This window comes from Melospiza georgiana, chromosome 6 (assembly GCF_028018845.1).
Source record: "Melospiza georgiana isolate bMelGeo1 chromosome 6, bMelGeo1.pri, whole genome shotgun sequence".
In the NCBI taxonomy this organism is placed as follows: domain Eukaryota; kingdom Metazoa; phylum Chordata; class Aves; order Passeriformes; family Passerellidae; genus Melospiza; species Melospiza georgiana.
This window is the reverse complement of record NC_080435.1, coordinates 33,181,619-33,200,053: the sequence shown is the minus strand read 5'-3', so window position 1 is coordinate 33,200,053 and position 18,435 is coordinate 33,181,619. Positions and strand designations below refer to the sequence as shown.

General features: G+C 33.9%; 1 protein-coding gene across 4 annotated transcripts in view; it reads right to left on the bottom strand.

Annotated features, from left to right (window-relative positions):
• The window catches only part of FMN1 (formin 1), a 172,260-nt gene that overhangs the window by 41,583 nt on the left and 112,242 nt on the right, over positions 1–18,435 (bottom strand). For all 4 annotated transcript variants that reach the window (XM_058025797.1, XM_058025796.1, XM_058025799.1 and 1 more), the window contains 4 exons: positions 17,337–17,483; positions 14,017–14,076; positions 11,954–12,074; positions 531–623 (listed from right to left, as the gene is read on the bottom strand). In XM_058025797.1, the coding sequence (XP_057881780.1) occupies positions 531–623; positions 11,954–12,074; positions 14,017–14,076; positions 17,337–17,483 (421 nt within the window). The remainder of the gene's footprint in view (positions 1–530; positions 624–11,953; positions 12,075–14,016; positions 14,077–17,336; positions 17,484–18,435) is intronic.

Here is an 18,435-nt window from a genome sequence, read left to right as displayed (position 1 = left end):
GAGCACCAAACTGCACCTTGGTTTTCACCCACCGCCTCCAGACTCTAACCTGGTAAATCACTTTTTTAATATTTATTTCTGTCTCAAGCAAGACAAAAATCTTTAAATATGAATAAGTCAGTTCATAAGCCCACACTAGGGAGAAAAGATGACATGTATATATGTGGACTTTCTCTAAAAGAGTGTCTTTCACTCTTGTCTTTTTTAAGTCTTTGAAGCTTTATATTCCCTCTGATAAATTTCATCTGTGATTAATATATTTTTCATTTTGCCTACAAATAATAATAAAGAACAAAGCACAAAATAACCAGTGGGAAATGGGTGAGATCAAGAGAGTGATTCGCTTTGATAAGTGATGTCCAAGATCTGCATAACATATATCAACATATATGAACATATATTAGGCCCATTAGGAACATAATCCACAGGAATTTTCAGAGGAAACAGATATTTAATGCAGCTTACATTACACATAACTTTATAAACCACTACACTATTCGGCAGCAAGATTTTTTTTCAGATGTGGTTACCTTTCTGAAAGAATTCCTCCAATTTCTCCTTGAAGGGCTGGAGATGTTCCTCAGAAGACTCTCTGCAAACTAACTTCATCTGCTTTTCAGAGGCTACAAAAAGATGAGACATATTTATGACAGAAGAAATGTACCAAAAGTAGATTTCCACACCATAGGAGCCTACCTCTAAATACTCACCTGAATTTACTATAGAGGTTATAAATAAGCACTAAGAAATATAGCAATTACACTAAAATAAGAAATACAAATACTAGTCAAGCATACTAAATAAAAATTCTATATATGTTTAAAGAGTAGAATTTGTCTTTAGTAAGGAATTTGTTCTAAAACTCCTGCAGTGTGCTAGGGCTTGCTAATAACACAGCTTGCCTCACACACTAATTCTAGATGGTATATTTAAAGCTTTAAAGTTTGTTTCTGTGGTGAGTGGAGGATCCTTTGTATCTGAATTGATTTTAATCAATCAATGTCAGGCATCCCATACTCAACCATTTTTCATGAAACAGATGCAGAAATTCAGCATTACTTGAGTATTCCATCCCCAGACCATGATATGAATTAGTTGAAGTACGTAAGAAAGTGAACTTATAAATATAAGTGCAATTTGTTTACTATTTAATCTATCTGCTATTTTAAGAACCAATGCCATGGCAATTTCTGAAAAACTTAATTCCATTTGCCAATGAATTTTAACAGGCCTAGAACTTCTAATAAACTTAGTGCATTCCAGTGTTCCACATAAAAGATGACAAGAGGCAGAAATCAAACTGAAATTACTTTCCATTTAGCAACTGAATTTATAAACTGCTACAAGATTTTTCTTCTACAATTTTTCATTTCCAAGAAGCAACACTTAGATGGAAACTGATTTTGAAGTTAAACCAAAGACTTACAGTTTGACTGCATGAACTGTATTCACACCATATTGCTACCACCATTAAACAAAATTTAATGTAAAATGTTGAAATGGAAGTTGAGCCTGTGTGATTAAAATGTCCCATTATTTAAATTTGCAATGTAGTGTAAAAAGTCAAGGGAAGGTTGAAAATAGATGCATTTTACTGTGCAAGTAGTATTGTGCTTATAAACCCTTGGACCACCAGGACGTACTGAAAACAATCACAGATTTTCAATTAATTGAGAGCAGAAATACATTTGGTCAATTCTTATAGCAAAATACCCATTCCCACCCAAGACTATATTTTAATTTAGCAACCCTCCACAACTCAAACTGCAGGTTGTGTAAAATGGCCTGGGCTACACTCTAAATTCATCTTTATCTATGGTCTTTTATCCGGTAGCACATGACAAACCTTTCAAATGATTCAGAGCAGAGCTAATGGATATTTGCTTGTATGCCAGAAAGTAGGCAGAATGGAGTGGTGATTTAAACACTTCATATTCCGCCTTTTAAATACATAATGAAAAGCTTGTCTCTGAAAAAAAAGTCTTTTTCTGAAATTCTGAGGAATCTGAGGGAATTCTGAGGAAGCTGACAGCTATCACACCATACATACAATTCTCCTCTCACCATTCCAAAATAATCATTTGAGAAAATGAAAAACCTGTTTCAGCATTACTGAGTTCAAACAGATGCAAATTCTCCACTAATGTAATAAACTTTTGGTTCTTTTCCTGGGTATGAGCTGTATGTTAGTGGAATTGAATGTAATATGCTATTTTGAAAATTGTTTATTTCTAAATGAGCTATTGCAGAAAAAAAAAAAGGAAAATACAAGTGTGCAAAAGTATTTGAAAGCCCTTACAAATTGTTGGATGTACATCATGCTTCACCCACTACAAATCTTGGCCACAGAAATGGAAAGCATTAGCAAAACATTAAAACAAAGCTGGAAACTGCTGATTATCAGTTTGCCACTGTCTTCAGATTTAATGCAGTACTTGGCTCAAGAAGTTCTTTAAAAATCCCCAATATAAGTGAAAATATTTACAAAATAGAATGTCTCTCACTTAATGCCTATTGGGCAATAGTCTTAAAACTCCACAGACACTTGTAAATCTGTCAAACGAATCATGGCTCATAAACAAACTTTCATGTAAAGAGCATTTCTGTGTCAATCAGACACAATTTGGAATTTTTTAAGCACCATTTTAAAAGTAAATGCAAAACCAGAAATAGTTTAAAGCTGATAACAGTAAATTACTAACTATTTACTCACCAGAACCCCTCAGTAGCATTTACAGGAATCAGTCTGACAGCAAAACCAAGTATCAACACCATGAATTCCTATAAACCTGTCAGTGACACTATCCCCTATGAGTTATGCCTCTGTGAAAGCTGCTGAAGCTGCCCTGCTCCTGTCTGGTCAGAGCATGGCAGGTAACACTGCCAGGCTCACTCTTCCACTCAGCTACAATGCAAGCATATCTTTGACAGAAGGATTACTATTTGACAATTCTTTTTTAGAGCCCTTGCCTTTTCTGTTTCCAAGAGCATTTGAAATAATACCGCAAATGAATTCAGTGTAGGGCTAAATAATCCCAAATTTCTGTGTGAGAGAATCCATGATCTTTTACAGCACACAAACCTGTTATGCTACTGGGATCTACACGCCCAAATTAAATCCTAATAAACCTCTGACAAATTTCATAAATTAATATTATTCAGCAAGTGCTATGTAATTTTCTCGTGATTTAGTTCCTTTGGTATTACTTTATTACTTTTTTGTTTGGAAACAACTTTGCAAGCTAAACAAATAGTTACTGGTGCAGAGGCATGTTTACCCATTAGACACCACTGCAGGATCTGGTTATAGTCTCCTCTTATTACATGCACTTAGGCACCTACTCACTGGAGCTGTTCACATGGAATTAAGTGAATGCCTTTTGCACTATCTACAGCTTTTGCATTTCTGTACAAACTTGCATGTAAGTTTCTTTTCAGATAGAATTTTAAATAATGTACAAAAGGCAACAGATTCATCTTGATTCTGTGGGAGTGTGGTAAGAACTTTAACTCCAACTGCAAGAGGCTATGCTGCTACTGACTCAGAATAAGTTTCAGAGACATTATTTTATTTGCACTTTTGGACCCATATTGATCATCAGTACATACAAATAATAGGAACACACAAATGTTCAAGCACTGCCACCAAAGCCAGAGCAGGGCTGACTAATACGGATGTCTGTGAATAAAGCAGAGATGGAAATGCTGTGGAGCGGGAAATTCTCTGAGACAAAACTACCTGAGAAAAGCATAAATGGGCATCAGACTGTGGTAGCACTCTGTTCTCAAGCTCAGTCTCTGCTGCCTTAAATGAAAGTCAACAATTTAATGCAAAAAAGCGTTATAACACGTAAAACTAAATACACCATCCCAACCTACTAATTGCTTGTATAGCTACTGTTCTGTGAAGATATTTTCAGCTAATTTAAAAGAAGAAATATTCTATATAAAGAAGAAGAAATGCTTCTATATAAAGTTTCTTTCTTCACAAATTAATAATTCCTTTTTCTTAAAAAAATAATCCAGAGGATAGAAGATAATAAGTCAAAAGTCAGTCTTTGAAAGACATTTCCTCATGACCCACAGAAACATGTATCTGTTTAGGTGCTCTAGCTGTCACATATAAATGAGACGGAAAAAACATTTCAGTGACACGTCCTAAGATGTGGAAAATGAAATAATTGAATTAGTGGCATACAAAAGAGTTTAAAAACTTCACCTGCTCTGAATGAGTCAGACATCTTGACAATTCTCACAAGTTTGATCAGATGTTCCATCTTTGTCTTTTGAGGGGGCTTTTCTTGTTGTAAGTTCAACAACATTTTTGAACGTTTAGAGTTAGTGATGGCATACAGAGGAACTTTCAGGCCTATATTAGTTTCAGCTATTCTAAATTTTTTTTAGCTCCTTATTTGGTGAAAGGGCACCACCATATTATACAAATCATTTAAAAACCTTTCTGTTAAAATTGCTTCCCAGGAATACATTTAGCAAAATGAAAAAGACTGCTAGTAAAACTAAATATTTTTCACACCATAGCAACATATCTGAGCCTCTGCTTAATGTACTCCTTCTGAAATAGTAGTTTACATTCAGGGCACCCTTCAGCAGAGAAGCACACTGCAAGGGACAGAACAGTACATATAAATTATTATAATGACTAAAGCCTTGTAATTTTCCAGTCAAGCCTTTGGAAGATTCCTTTAAGTGATTCCAGTACACATGATTAGTAGAAACTTTTTAAGTGTCAAGATCCAAACATACAGAACTCCACACATCATTAAGATCTGTCAAGAGTGTAGAACTGTGCGCTAGCAGAATCTGCTGAGAAACTGAAACATTTCTCTTCGCTCTGAACAGTAAAAAGAAGAGAATATTTTGAAACTGAAGAGTCTTGCGTGGGTAATTGAGAGGGAGACAATATTTTTAAGAAGCAAGAATAATATTTTCATCAGATGAGCTAAGATTTTTACTGTGCTAAGAAAGAAAAAGACCTTTCAAACATTTTATCACTTATTGTACTGAAAAAGGGATCAGACATAAGAGAATTGTGCAATGGCTGAAACAGTTTATGAGCTGAAACTGTAAAAGCCAGAGAAGTGATCTGTTTTGCTCTCTATTGCTGGATCTCTGATTTTATGTGCAAGACAGATCATAAAGTTAGATCTAATTAATTTTTCCACCAAGTTGGTGAAGTTTGGTTCAGCTGAGCTTTCAGCTTAGATTTAAAATAATGTAAATTTATAAACTACCAGCAATATTAGCATTTCACAAAGCGCCTATTAGCCCCACTATTACTAATAAGCACCCCACAGTCTGAAGTAATGCAGTTTCAATCTCTGATAAGTGACTGTCTCAATTCTAGCAGAAATCTGTCCTGTCTCTTACTGCATACCTCCATAAAGAGGAAAAGCTGATGAGCTCCATAAATATGAAGTCACAGTTCCTCCCAACACCAGTATTTACCACTCTCCAAACTACATAACTCATTATCCATCACACACATTGATAGGGACAGTATTCCTCCCATTCCCAGATGTACACTACCTGCTCCCAGATGTATCCTTCATAGTTATGTAACTAATGCTTAACATACACACATGTATTTATTTATTTAAAAGGTCACACAAAAAAGTGCACAGAAAATCATAAGTGTGGTATTTCCCAGATTCATTTTGGAATCTAAGCATTTGCAGAATGATTTTAACAAGAAATTTCTGAGAATTCTTCAGCCAAAGGAAAAAATATACTAAAACAATTAACAGCATGCCATTGTTTAACCAACTGAAAGCCTGTGCCTTTGAGCACACATGCAGACATCTGCTTTCTTGGAATAAAGTCTTCAAAAACATAATTGCTTTTCTTCTCTATTATATATTTGAATGCTTAAACCATTTAAATAATTCCATATTATTCTTTTTATCAAAATCTAAAGAATCTAATGAAATTTTAAGAAATTATCTACCTAGAAAAATTTATACTAAATGTATTCACATATGAACATTACCAGTAGAACATTGTCAAAAAGTTAGTTTTATTGTAAAATCAAATCCAATGCAGGTATAGAAAATGCATTTTAAATGCCTGTGTTGGATCTTTCTAAATCAAAACACAGTGAAATACATTTCATGCTGCTGAGGCAAAAGACTATTCAAAAAGTGATCAGAAAAATCTGAGAATGAAGAAGTGCCAACTCTTGCAAAAAAACCAAACCCCTTTTCCTGTACAAAGCCATTTGCTTTGCTCTTTTCCTTACACAATTTTGCATTGCCTCAAAACAGATAATGTAAATATTGGACTGTGCAAAAACAGTGAAACCACATACAAAACAACATGCTTCTTTTATGCTATTGCCCAGAGAAACAACACATGCACTTATTTGCCTCCTCATGTTCCACCACCCAGTTCAAATTTGTGTTTGCTTGCACTTTCACAATTTTAAAGAACATATAACCAACAATGAGAATTAAATTATGTATGTCCTGTAAATTAAATTATGTATGTCCTATCATACAACTCTGCTCCTGCTGGGAAGACTTTTTGACATGTGTGTTAGACAGACATTTCTCTGACAAAAGCCCCTCTTTTAAATTGACTTAAAACATTTAACTTAAATTAGACTAAGGTTTCAATTAGTTGAAAATATTTTAGAAGAGTATGTTTGATACTTTTTGGAATACTATCCTCCTAATAAATAAGCAATCATCTTTTATCAACACATAACTTTTGATTATACAAATTATTTACAAAGTTAATGCTCAAAATTGGTATAATGCTTAGAATTTTCTTGACGTGATCCAGTAAATTTACTGTCTATCAAGCAAGTCAAACAATAGACAAAACCCCTCAACACTGTAATCCTTGCACTGTGGATCATTACTGTATCATAATTTCACTAAAACTCTAGTCCACAGAACAGACTTTACCATAGGCTGTATTATGTATGAACTAAATCTATAATTCCACCTAAATAAATGATAAGCCATAAAATCAATTAATCTCTAGAACAAAACCAGGCTATAGTTAATTGGGGGACATTTTGTTGCAAAACTTTTTCACTCAGTTTGAGGACTCTGATGGGAAAAGACATTTAGGAATTTTAAATTAACTTCTTGAAATAATACCAACAAAACTTTTCTTCCTTTGTATGTTTTCCTATTGATAAATATATTCCCTTCTAATCCTTGATAAATCTAGATGTTTTTCAGTACTTTAAATTTGGAAAAACAGAGTTTTAGTCTGCATGAACTGATTATTTTTCTTTTTGGAGTTTCCTCCTTGACTCTATTTAAAGTAACAGTTGCTGAAAGCATGGCAAATGAGTGACCCTTTTCAACTTCCATCCATTTCTTATTTCTAAATTCTTTTCCATGCTTTGCAATAAAATGTGATACACAGCTCCCTGAAGAAGCACTGAATGAGAGCAGTGTAGATGCAGCAGTTTAATCAGCCATGCTGAGACACAGCGTTAAGAGAGTGACATGACTGGCATGGTGTTTGTTAGTGCCATCCAGTCCACTGGACATGTTTCTATGAACAAGAATATATTTTATACTATATAAATATATATCAATACCTGAAAGAAACTATTTATATTGTCATGACATTTAGGAAGGAAAATTAAATGAAGCACCTGAAGAAGCAGGTATGTTCAGCCCCGTTTAGAGAAAGCGGGCTGCAGATCTAGATTTTCATGTCAACTATCTAATGAAAATCTAGAGAGAAGGTAGAGCCAGACTTTTTCAGGAATGCACATCTAAAGAAAATTGAGTAATAGTCACAAGTTGCAGCACAGAAAATCCTCACATGGGATAAAGAAAAGTACTCAAGATGGCAATAAAGCACTGGAGCAGGTGCCCAGAGAGGTGCTGCCGTTTCCATCCTTAGATTCAAAACTGAGATGACTTTGGCCCTGTACAGCCTGATCTAAATACCAAGTTACTTTTGCTCAAAGGCTCTGCACCACAGGACCTCCAGATGTACATTCCAACCTACCAAACTGCACTTCTCTTCTCATTACAGATATCTTAAAATCTTACAGATTTTAAGATATCTGTAATGCTTCTGCATAAAAACCAGTGTGAAAATGGCCAACACAACATTGTAATTTCTCAACTTCTCTTGCATAGATTTACTTATCTTTTAATCTTTTCATAAGGATTATGCAATTTTATAAAATGGAGTTGTCATAAACTTAAGTTTTGGTGAAGCTCTCCCTTTAAATGGGGAAAAATTGAGGTTACATACTTATGAAAGGTACAGATCTGTCAACAACTAGGTTAAGAGGTGCCCAATATGAAACCATGCCTTCTGTCTCAAACTGACAATTGTATAGCAGATCCTTAAAGTCTTCTTTTTATTTTAGATTTTTTTGGTCACATACGTCTTTGCAAACACGTACATATGTACACACACACTCAGTTAAGTTAATAGAATTTAAAACTTATATACAGCACTGAAAAAATATTAGTATGAAAATTGCAACCACTATTTCTACTGGTGGCCATGAAAGGAGGGGAAAGTAAAGGGTATGTGGATTTTCAAGGGAATCAGAAAGTTACAATCTCTCTCATAGTAAATTTAATTAATTATGAGAAAAAGAAGTGACTTTTCAAAATCCTTAGTATGGGCCTACCTTGGTTTCCATTTTTAACAGTTCAATAAATACCTTTGCTGTTTCATTTGTAAAGAACAGGAAAAAAGTTATAATGAACATCACAGACTATTACAGGAGGCATCTCATATTGCTTTCTTTTGAGGAACAGGGCAGCACAAAATTTTAAAATTTTATGTACTGTATTACAAAGAAGAGGAATGAGTATGACAGATGGAAACAATCTACAGGGCAACTAATTAAAATTGTTCAACTTCAGACACAGATTAATAAAAGCATTCATGGTAAAACTTCTTCTAGTCTATCAAACTTTGGTAAAGTGGCTTTCTTTCTGAGTATCTTCTTATGATGATGTATTTAAAACATTCTGTGTTTATTCCAGAAGAATACCAATTTCAAGAATACCAAGTGACATTGTTCAAATTAGAAGGTAAATCATATTTGGTCACAGGAAAAGAAAAATGTGGGAATCATTCACTGCCCTAGACAAGGAATAAAAAGTCTTACAAACTGAAGCAAAGTAAAACCGTTTCTTTCCATAACTCTACATTAACTGGAAAGCTAGCAAGGCTAGCATGAGTTAAATGAATAAATGTATTTGCTTATGATACTATGTAATATTTGAAAGCCTTGGAAATACACCAACAGACCTGGAGTGAAAACCTGAGTTTACAGAAATTTCTTTCTAGTTGGATATTAGAGTGGAACCAGATTTAACTCCAAAATTTTCATCTTACCATCCAATATTCACTTCTTTCCCCTTAAAGCCTACATTAAATGCATATTTTCGTTTCTCATTCTTTTTAACCGAAAACACCTTCGATTAAAAAGATTGTTCTGGAATATGTTTTAAAAACGTGTTGCGTTAAGGTTCTCCAAAAACCTTTTTGAATTCCTGAGTCTAACTCCAGTCTAATCCCTTCAGAGTAAAGTTAGCTTGTACCTTTAAAATCTAATCTGAAAGATTTAAAAATAGCAAATTGTATGGAACTCAATCTGTTTATCTGAAAAGGATGAAAGGGCTTGTACTTACTCCATCTAGATTTGAACTTTTGGTTCCACAGTGTCTAGGTATTTCAAACTAGAGGTTTATACCACGAGGTTTATAAGACTCGACATTCATGATAATTCCACCTTTCCTATGTTAATAACCACATTAGAAACATAAATGAATGCCTTGATAAACTAGTCAAATATATTTTTAAATACTAAATGACAAATAATATGAAAAGTAACTATCAAAATTTCCATTTCAGTTGCAAGAAGTGATATGCTTCTTTTTTTGAATAATTTCTTACAAATCTCATAAAAAAGGGAAGTCACTAGCAGGAACATTAGTTCATTACCTAATGACACAATGAAAACCTCTCTCCCATTTATTGCCTTTGTCTCATCCCACTTCCAAGGTAATCTGCTCAAGACTACCTTAGCCAACAAACTGTGAAACAAATCCAATGTACCCTATAACACAGGCTGCCCCAGTTAATATTGTTCAAATTATTTACATCTGAAGGGCCGCGCCTGTCTGGATAGCTGGGCCCGACGCTTCTCTGGACTTGCTTTCTGCTACTCACATCTGTTTCAGCTTTAGACTTTCACTGGTATTCTGCCAGCAGCCACAACTTTTTAATGGCTACAATAAACTACAGAGACTCATCAAATCTTTGTTGTACGTGTTAAAATTATAATCTCTTCAATAAAAATTCTGATTTAAAAATTAACTAGAGCATTAACTGAAGAAAAAATTTGAAAGGGAATCTTTGAAAAAAGATAAGTTCTTATATAAGTGATTGTTTGTTTAAATGTAAGAGAAACAATCACAAGGAATGCTTGCTGGAGTCTGTTGCATATTCTAAGTGATAAAATACCAACATTCTGAAAACATTTCCACAACCTTTTTTGTTTCACATCTTTGCTGTCATTAATTTTGTGTGCTAATTGCTGTGACTGGCTTTAACACACACCTTTACAAAGAATTATGGAAACAACCTCAAGATAGCAATTTTTCTAGATTTGCTATAAATACCTACAAAAATTTGGTTTAGAAGACAGAAATCAGTGATTACAAGAAAGCTGAAGTTTTTATTTTAAGAGTAAAAGAGCTTAGCTTTTCCTACTCGCTGTTTGTGCCTTTGCAATGTAGAACAAATATGATGTGAATGCTCCAGCCTCAATGCAGCTCCTGCTCGACTAAGATGTATGACAGCAGGACTACATGCTGAAAAAGTACAAGATCAAACACAGATCATGTTTCTGCAAAAACTAGCCCAAAAGAGGGCAGGCCAAGGGGCTTACAGGGCCAAGCGATGAGAGGAGATAGAGCACTCACTTATGCCTGGGTCGAACAAACAACAACTGATACTTTCCTACCACTATTAACCTTTGAAATTATCCTAAGGATGGCAGTGACCTAATCCAGCAATTCCTAGCTGTAAGGATAAACTATTTTGTAATGGTTTTCAGCGCCTTTGATTGAAAAAATTCAAAAACAATTATCTTGTTCAATTCTGATGATAAAAGGACTCTTCTAGACTGGTGCAAACATGTAAATCTAAATGTAAAACTTTTTACATGTTTTTATGCAGATTCTCTTCTTAAACTCCATCTTCTACACAGAACTTCCTTAGTAAAGTAGAAACTTTCCTATAACAAGAAAAAGGCTTAAAATATTCAGTCATTATTTGTTGAATTTATTTTAGAAAATTACATGCAGCACAAAATAAAAAAGAAACTGCTTGAAATACTTAAGAGCACAACCCTTCCTACTTTATTTCCACTCAGTACCTTGATTGATAGATGAGTTGGGTTTCTGAGCCCCTTTTTATAATAAACATTTTTAAATGTTTATTTTATGTCCCAGGGTGAAAATATTTTGAACTGGAGCTTTCCATTTCCCTTTGCTCTGCCTTGGCAAGCTGTGTTTTATTTCTACATTAATAGTATTCAACTCTTTCTTGTAGCTTTTAAATTGTTGTTATACAAGTACTGAAGAAAGTATTTATGTTATGGAGCTAACAGATATCTACAGTTAAACACATAGTTCTGGAGAAGCCAGAGAAAAATTCACATATAACTGAAGGAATATTCAGAAAGATTTGTTTAGGGGCCTTTCGATTGTAAAAGGGAAAATTACTTTTCAGGATCTCTACTTTCATTTTTATTAAGTCATGAGTTAAATTTTTTTTCTTTCTAATTTATGTGAGTAATTTGTGCCACAGTGTAAAACCTCTAAATGAATCAAACCCTATAAACCTAATTAGCAATAAGAAAACCTCATAAAGATCACATTTTAAATGGCACTTTGTTGTTAGCAGAACAAATGTGAAAGTTCCCAGTTACCTTCTAGATCTCTCCTCATTTTCCTTAAGTCTTTTATTAGGTCTTCAAATTTAACTTGGGAGGCCTGGAAAAAATCCTGTGGTTCTGGTAAAGGAAAAATACTCTTGTCTGTTCCTGCTTCCTAAACAAACAAACAAACAAACAAGGCACTATAAAAACTGAATGCATTTAAAGTGAAGTAAGTAGCTTTTAAAAAAATTCTCATCTATGCAACAGTGTTATAAAATTACAAAAATCACATATTTTAAATCATTCTTCCTAAAACAACATCTCATTCAAGATTAAATATCCACCATTCTGAGTATTGAAACTTCCTTTTAGATGTTGTAAAGCAAACTGTGCTCAATTTAAACTTTGAAACAACATTAAACACAGAACATTTCAGTTAATTTTATGTTAATAAAGGTTTAGATAAGGGATTAGAAGTTTCTTAGAAAAAGATAACAGGAATGCCCATTTTAATGCAAGAAGGGATCTTATGCCAAACGTTTGTGGTTTCACTCTCTCACAATTCATTAAAAACACACACACTTTATAAGCATAAATTGGAAACCCTATTCATATATTTCCTGAAGCACTTCACACAGATAAAAATACACAGCTGAATGCTTATGTGGCTAAATAAATAACAGGGGTTAAAGCCTGCATGGAACCCCCAAGTATATACCTTATTTTTAGCACAGTAAGAAAAAATAATCAGAAGTAAAATTAATAAACAAACAAAGCCAATAGAAACCTCCCCCCACATACAAAACAAAACAAAATAAAAAAAGACCCAGCAACCAACCAACAAAAAACTTTTATAAGGTTCAAAGCAATATCTCCAGTGGAATTTTAGGAAGTAAAATATGTATAAATGGTATTAACATGACTTTGCTGTGTATAAGCATATATTGCTGAGTTTGAAATATGCCTGCATGGATTTCAATCTGTAATAAAGGAAAATGCATAGGTTGGAGAGCTAATTGTTTAGTGAATGGGGAAAGAATATTTTTTTATTATAAACATTTTGGTGGAGAAAGTGCAATGATGATAATTACACTGTTTATTTACTCCCAAGGAAGATACACTGTTTTGTTTCACAAAATTCCCTGAAGTAAAATTACAGCATAGGAGGAAGTTTGCAGAAATATAAACTAAATTAATGAAATAAATATTTTAATAAATTCTTTAGAAAGTATAAAAATCCCAGTTCACCCCAAAAAAACCAAACCAACAAAAATACCAATGAGAGAAAACACAAGAAAAAAGAAAGAGAAACAAACAAAGCCAAAAACTTAAAGAAAGAATACTGATACAGATCTATATATCTGAGGACTACTAACTCATCAATGCAACAACCTTATGTAAGAATTTAAAAAAAGAGAAGAGAAAAAAAAAAAACTAAATTGTTGAAAATCATTGTTAAAATAATTTAATAGCATCATTTTCATATAAAATAAAATAGTTCAAATTTTCCACTCAATAAGTTTGGCTATTGCCAATAATAAAAACAAACAAAAAAAAAAAACCCCCAACGAAACAACAAAAAAAATATATCTAATAAATGAATGTATATAATACATGTAACTGCATGTACAGAGGAGTATCATATACAATAGAATGGAACTTACAGCAGCATTTCAACCCCTAACTTCACCCCCATCAGCTGACCCACCTATCTTAAAATACCAATCTGTCCTTGCATTTTTTGTCCTGAGAGAGAAATCATGCTTCTGTCTTCCAATATCATGACATCAGAAGAAATTTTACAATGTTTCAGCCACCCAGATGTACTAAGGCAGGGCTGGAGAGACCACCTGTCCAGTCTGCATCAGTCACCGCTAACTGCCTGCAGTGGCTCTCTCAACAACCAAGGTCAAATTTTCCCAAGTCTTACCTTGAAACTTAGAGCAAGTTTCATGCCTATTGAGGTACACAACTATTATAAGAAAGCAAAAGAAATGGATTTTATTTCCCCATCTGAGGTATTACATTCAGATTTCTATAAAGCTGTTACAAACCCTTTCACCATCTCTTAAAGAAACCAAGTTTTGGAGAGGCTGATAGAGCAAATCCTTTACCTTATCACAATGGCGTAGGTAGTATATGACAACATAATCCACAAGATTAATACCATTGTCCTAGAAAAAATTAAAAATGTGTGATTAACACTGATTCAGTGTGAAAATGTACTCTATTTAAAATTAAATGAATTATTATTTTATATTGCTGTGAGAAATAGGATTCACAATACTTTTTTAGCCTTAGCATTACTGATCAAAAAAATTTGATCTTTTACAACAGCGACTTCATCGTACCACTACTAGATTCAGAGGTTTTTTTGGTTTTAAATACCAGAAAAAATACATGTAGAGAAGAATACATGGGAGAAGCTTTTTATGTAATAACAGAAGGCATTATAGAATGATAATATTAACTCAAATAAAAATATTATTCAATAATACTACTCTTAAACATAGTATCAACTAAATATTACAGTCACCTCAGATACAATAATGTGAAAAGAATTTCTTGATTCCTATAGTCTCAATCATCTATAAGAAAGATCCAAAAAAGGCACAGATACTTTACATATTTTATTCTAAGTATGAAATCAGATAGCATTCAATTAAGAAGTATACCTCATGCCCTGTTACCGTATAAATATGAATTTTAAATCTCACTTTATGGAATCACCATTTCCATGTTCCTGTGCACAACTGTAAACAGTATTTTATTTTGTTACATGTCATTGGGTCAGCATGTGCCAGATGAACTAAGGAAAAGTTATACATTACATTCAGCAATATAAAAGAACCATGATATAGGGAATTATATCTGGAATGTCTTTGAAGTTTTTTGGATGTGTTTTCATATTTTATATTGACAGGTATCAGAACAAACATTTGTATGTGAACAATGTCTGACTTCCTGTACAGAGCTGCCTTGTCTATATGAGAGTCTGCAGCACATTATATTTTATTAGTATCATACACCAGCAAAATTCTTAACTAAGTAAGTCACTGCTGTCATGCAGGAAAAGCCACCCTGCATGTTTAAGAGTTTTAGAAGCCATTACTGACAGGTCAAAAAATCTCAATAAAATTAACTTTCTAAGCTCATATGACAATAAATGACTTTTATGTGAAATAAGAGGTATTTAGCAGTGGCCCTTTACCTTAGCTCATGGAATTCAGCTCAGTTAAGATGTATTTGCTGGCAACTCACAAGAAGGGAATAATAGGACAAAGGAAGAATACCTTAATGCTCAAGTGTACAAGACCCTGCATTCTTCTCCTTTTCAAATACAGACTAACAATTACATCTGAGGTTTCACATCTCCCTGGACCCTATGAGTTTTCATGCATTTTGAAGGCTAATCTAAACTAATAACATATTTATTCTGGCTACCAGTAAACTGTAAATAATGTGGTTTTTTAGCTTGTTTTGCTAAGGAATAAGTCTTTCATAGTTATTTTTTATATCAGTTACTCCTTTTCATAATGCATAATTTTGGAACAAGCTTGCTAAATTCAGCCACATTGGAAAGTCCCAGAGATTATTAAATTCTATGAAGTTTATAGGTAAATAAAAGAGTGACACTAAGCCTAGCAGTTCTACTGAGAAAAGTCAGGCAAAGCTGAGTTTTACATTTTTCTTCAAGGCAGCTAGCCAGCCAACAAATGCCTGAGTAATGGAAACTTGGCCTGGTTCTAGTTAAGCTGCTGTTTGTACTGTGTCTTCTCCATGCAGTAGGACTGGGAAAAAGCGGTTATATGGAACAGCTGAACCATCACAGTGAAGACAAAAGAATTAGAATCATGAAATAATTTCAGTCAGAAAATACCTTTAAGATCATTGAGTCCAACTGAAAATCCAGCACTGCCAAATCCATCAGTAAACTATATTCTTAAGTGCCACCTCCAGGGTTGTTGATTCCACCACCTCTCTGGGCAGCCTGTTCCAATGCCTTATAACTCTTTCAGTGAAGAAATTTTTCCTAATATCCAAGCTAAACTTCCCGTGCAAGAACTTGAGGCTGCTTCCTGTCATCCTATTGTTTGTTACTTAGGAGAGGACATCAACCCCCAGCTGGTTACAGTCTCCTTTCCGGGAGCTACAGAGAGTGATAAGGTTTCACCTGAGCCTCCTTTCCTCTGCTAAACTATCCCAGCTTCCTCAGCTGCTCCTTGTAAGACTTGTGCTCCAGACTCTTTATCAGTTTTGTTTATCTATGGACATGCTCCAGCACCTCAACATCTTTAGGAGACAAAGGACTCAAATCCTTTGGAAAAAGCTTTCATTAAAACACTGAACAATTCATCAAATGTGTTTCTACACTTTGTTAATGATGATAAAAATAAAACAAGTAAAACAAAATGCTCCATAGATAAACTGTTTTGCTGACACTTCCTGTCTCACAAATGCAGTCCTGTGTACATGAAGCACAATAGGGAACAAAAGCTTAAAGTCTACATCTCTTGTAGTCAAGAAAGCATGTCTCACCAGAAAAGTAGAAGAGCATGAAAGTTTTTTCCTCACACTCCAAGTCTATACCAACATCAGCAGAAAATTATCTCCTATTCTTTGCTGCTTCCTATATCCACGTGGTGTCTAGGTATGTTCTGGCAAAGAATGACTTCAAGCAGTGTTCCCAATGCCTACATTCCCTAACACCTCCTGCTCTGCCCTACAGAAATAAGAAGCAAAGTAATCTCATCTCAGAAGGTGTCTAGCCTTTCAGCCTGACTTTGATCCTAGCATGACTAATCAAAAACCAGCTAGTGCTTCTCAATTTTCTACCAAATAATTTACTGCCATCTATGAGCATTTTCTCATGCATGCCACTCAAATTTCACATTCCACATCCATTTAACTGATAATTAAAAAAATACTGAAAGTATCTTGTTGGGTGTGACATCTCTTTGATCCCTTATACATAATTTGTTAGTGTATACACTACAATGAACAATTACGGATATTTTGATTTTAAACCTGATTTTTAAAGTGTTTTCATTTACACAGAACAATCTTCATTTAAGAGCATGAAAAAAGAATGAGGACGTTTACTGTGTAAGACTTTAGCAATCTGTGCTCTCTCACTTTTCTCTACCCTACTACTATTAAGTCCTTGCTAATAAAAGAGACACACAGAAGTTCTCAGATAAGGTAATTATCCTAGTAGTACCAAACAGGAGAAATTAGATACTAAGGAAACACACACATATTCCAGAGAATGAGGTGAAAAGCTAGGAGAAAAAAAGAATGAAAACTGTACAAAGCACCTAGTTTTCTCAAGGAAGAATGGTAAGAAATAAATTATTAACTCCTGTCAGATGAAGAAACAATAAAAAAAAAATCACTTCAGAAAAATTATCTTTAACCAAACATAAGTACTTACTCTGCTTTTGACATCTTTTAGTTTGGGGAGTATTTCCAAACCAAACCCATCAGCTTGACCTCGGGTCCTATTCCCTCCGTTCATATAATTTCCAAAAGCCAGAATCAAGCCCAAAATTTCCTTTACGCTTTTCATGCTCAGCAAAGCCTGGAAAATGGATACTGGTCTGTAAATTTGGTTGACATAAAAATTCTAATTACAAATATAAAACATTTTTTTCATTTTATTTTTGCTAAAGTTTTTTTCTTGTCTGTTTTTACCTTGGTAAGTAAGGGGAGCTGAAGCTGGTGCAATAATCAAAACTTTAAGAGAACCATTTTTACACTATATCTCTGTAAGATAAATATGTTTGATGTAATCCATATGAAGCAAATTATATGGCATCAAATACTATGTCAATGACAAAAAGATTAATGGAAGATTTCTAAACATTCTCAGAAGACTTAAAAAATCTTACACACAAGGAGGTGGTTTATCATGAGTTTGCATCATGCACAGTTAAATGGGGATGTGCTATTTTTGCTGTCACCAGTCTGCTTCTCATGGATCTGAAAATTCACATTCCTGGATCCATACTTAATCCAGACATAAGAGAGCTAAGGGCTAACTAATTACATGCCTCAGATCAGAAAACAGTTCTAGAAACACAGTGTAGAACTAGTAAATTATTTTCAGTTACATATAAAGACATCTGTCAGTTGACAATCTGAGGCCACAGGCATAATTTTTAACTATGTAGACTTATACACTGGATAAATTGGTTTCAGTGTGAACTCCTCATAAGTGAACTGAAGGCAATACGGCTTTCCCTATCTCATACAACACTGATTTTTCATACCCCCTTTGGAAAGGAAGGAAATAAGTAACTATTTCTATTACAAAGAAATCCAAAGGGGTAGAGCATGGGTACTCTGTGAAAGCAAAGCTAGTCAAGAACTAATCTTCAAATTAGAAAAAAAAAATAAAATTAACTACTTTTCTGGTTAGGAAGTTAGACCTTTAGGCCACTATTTAATTTCTCTCCTAATTTTCACCTTGTTCTACTTTTCATAATTTATTTGCTATAATTTAAAAATCTTTTCCTTAGTCTTTCATATTG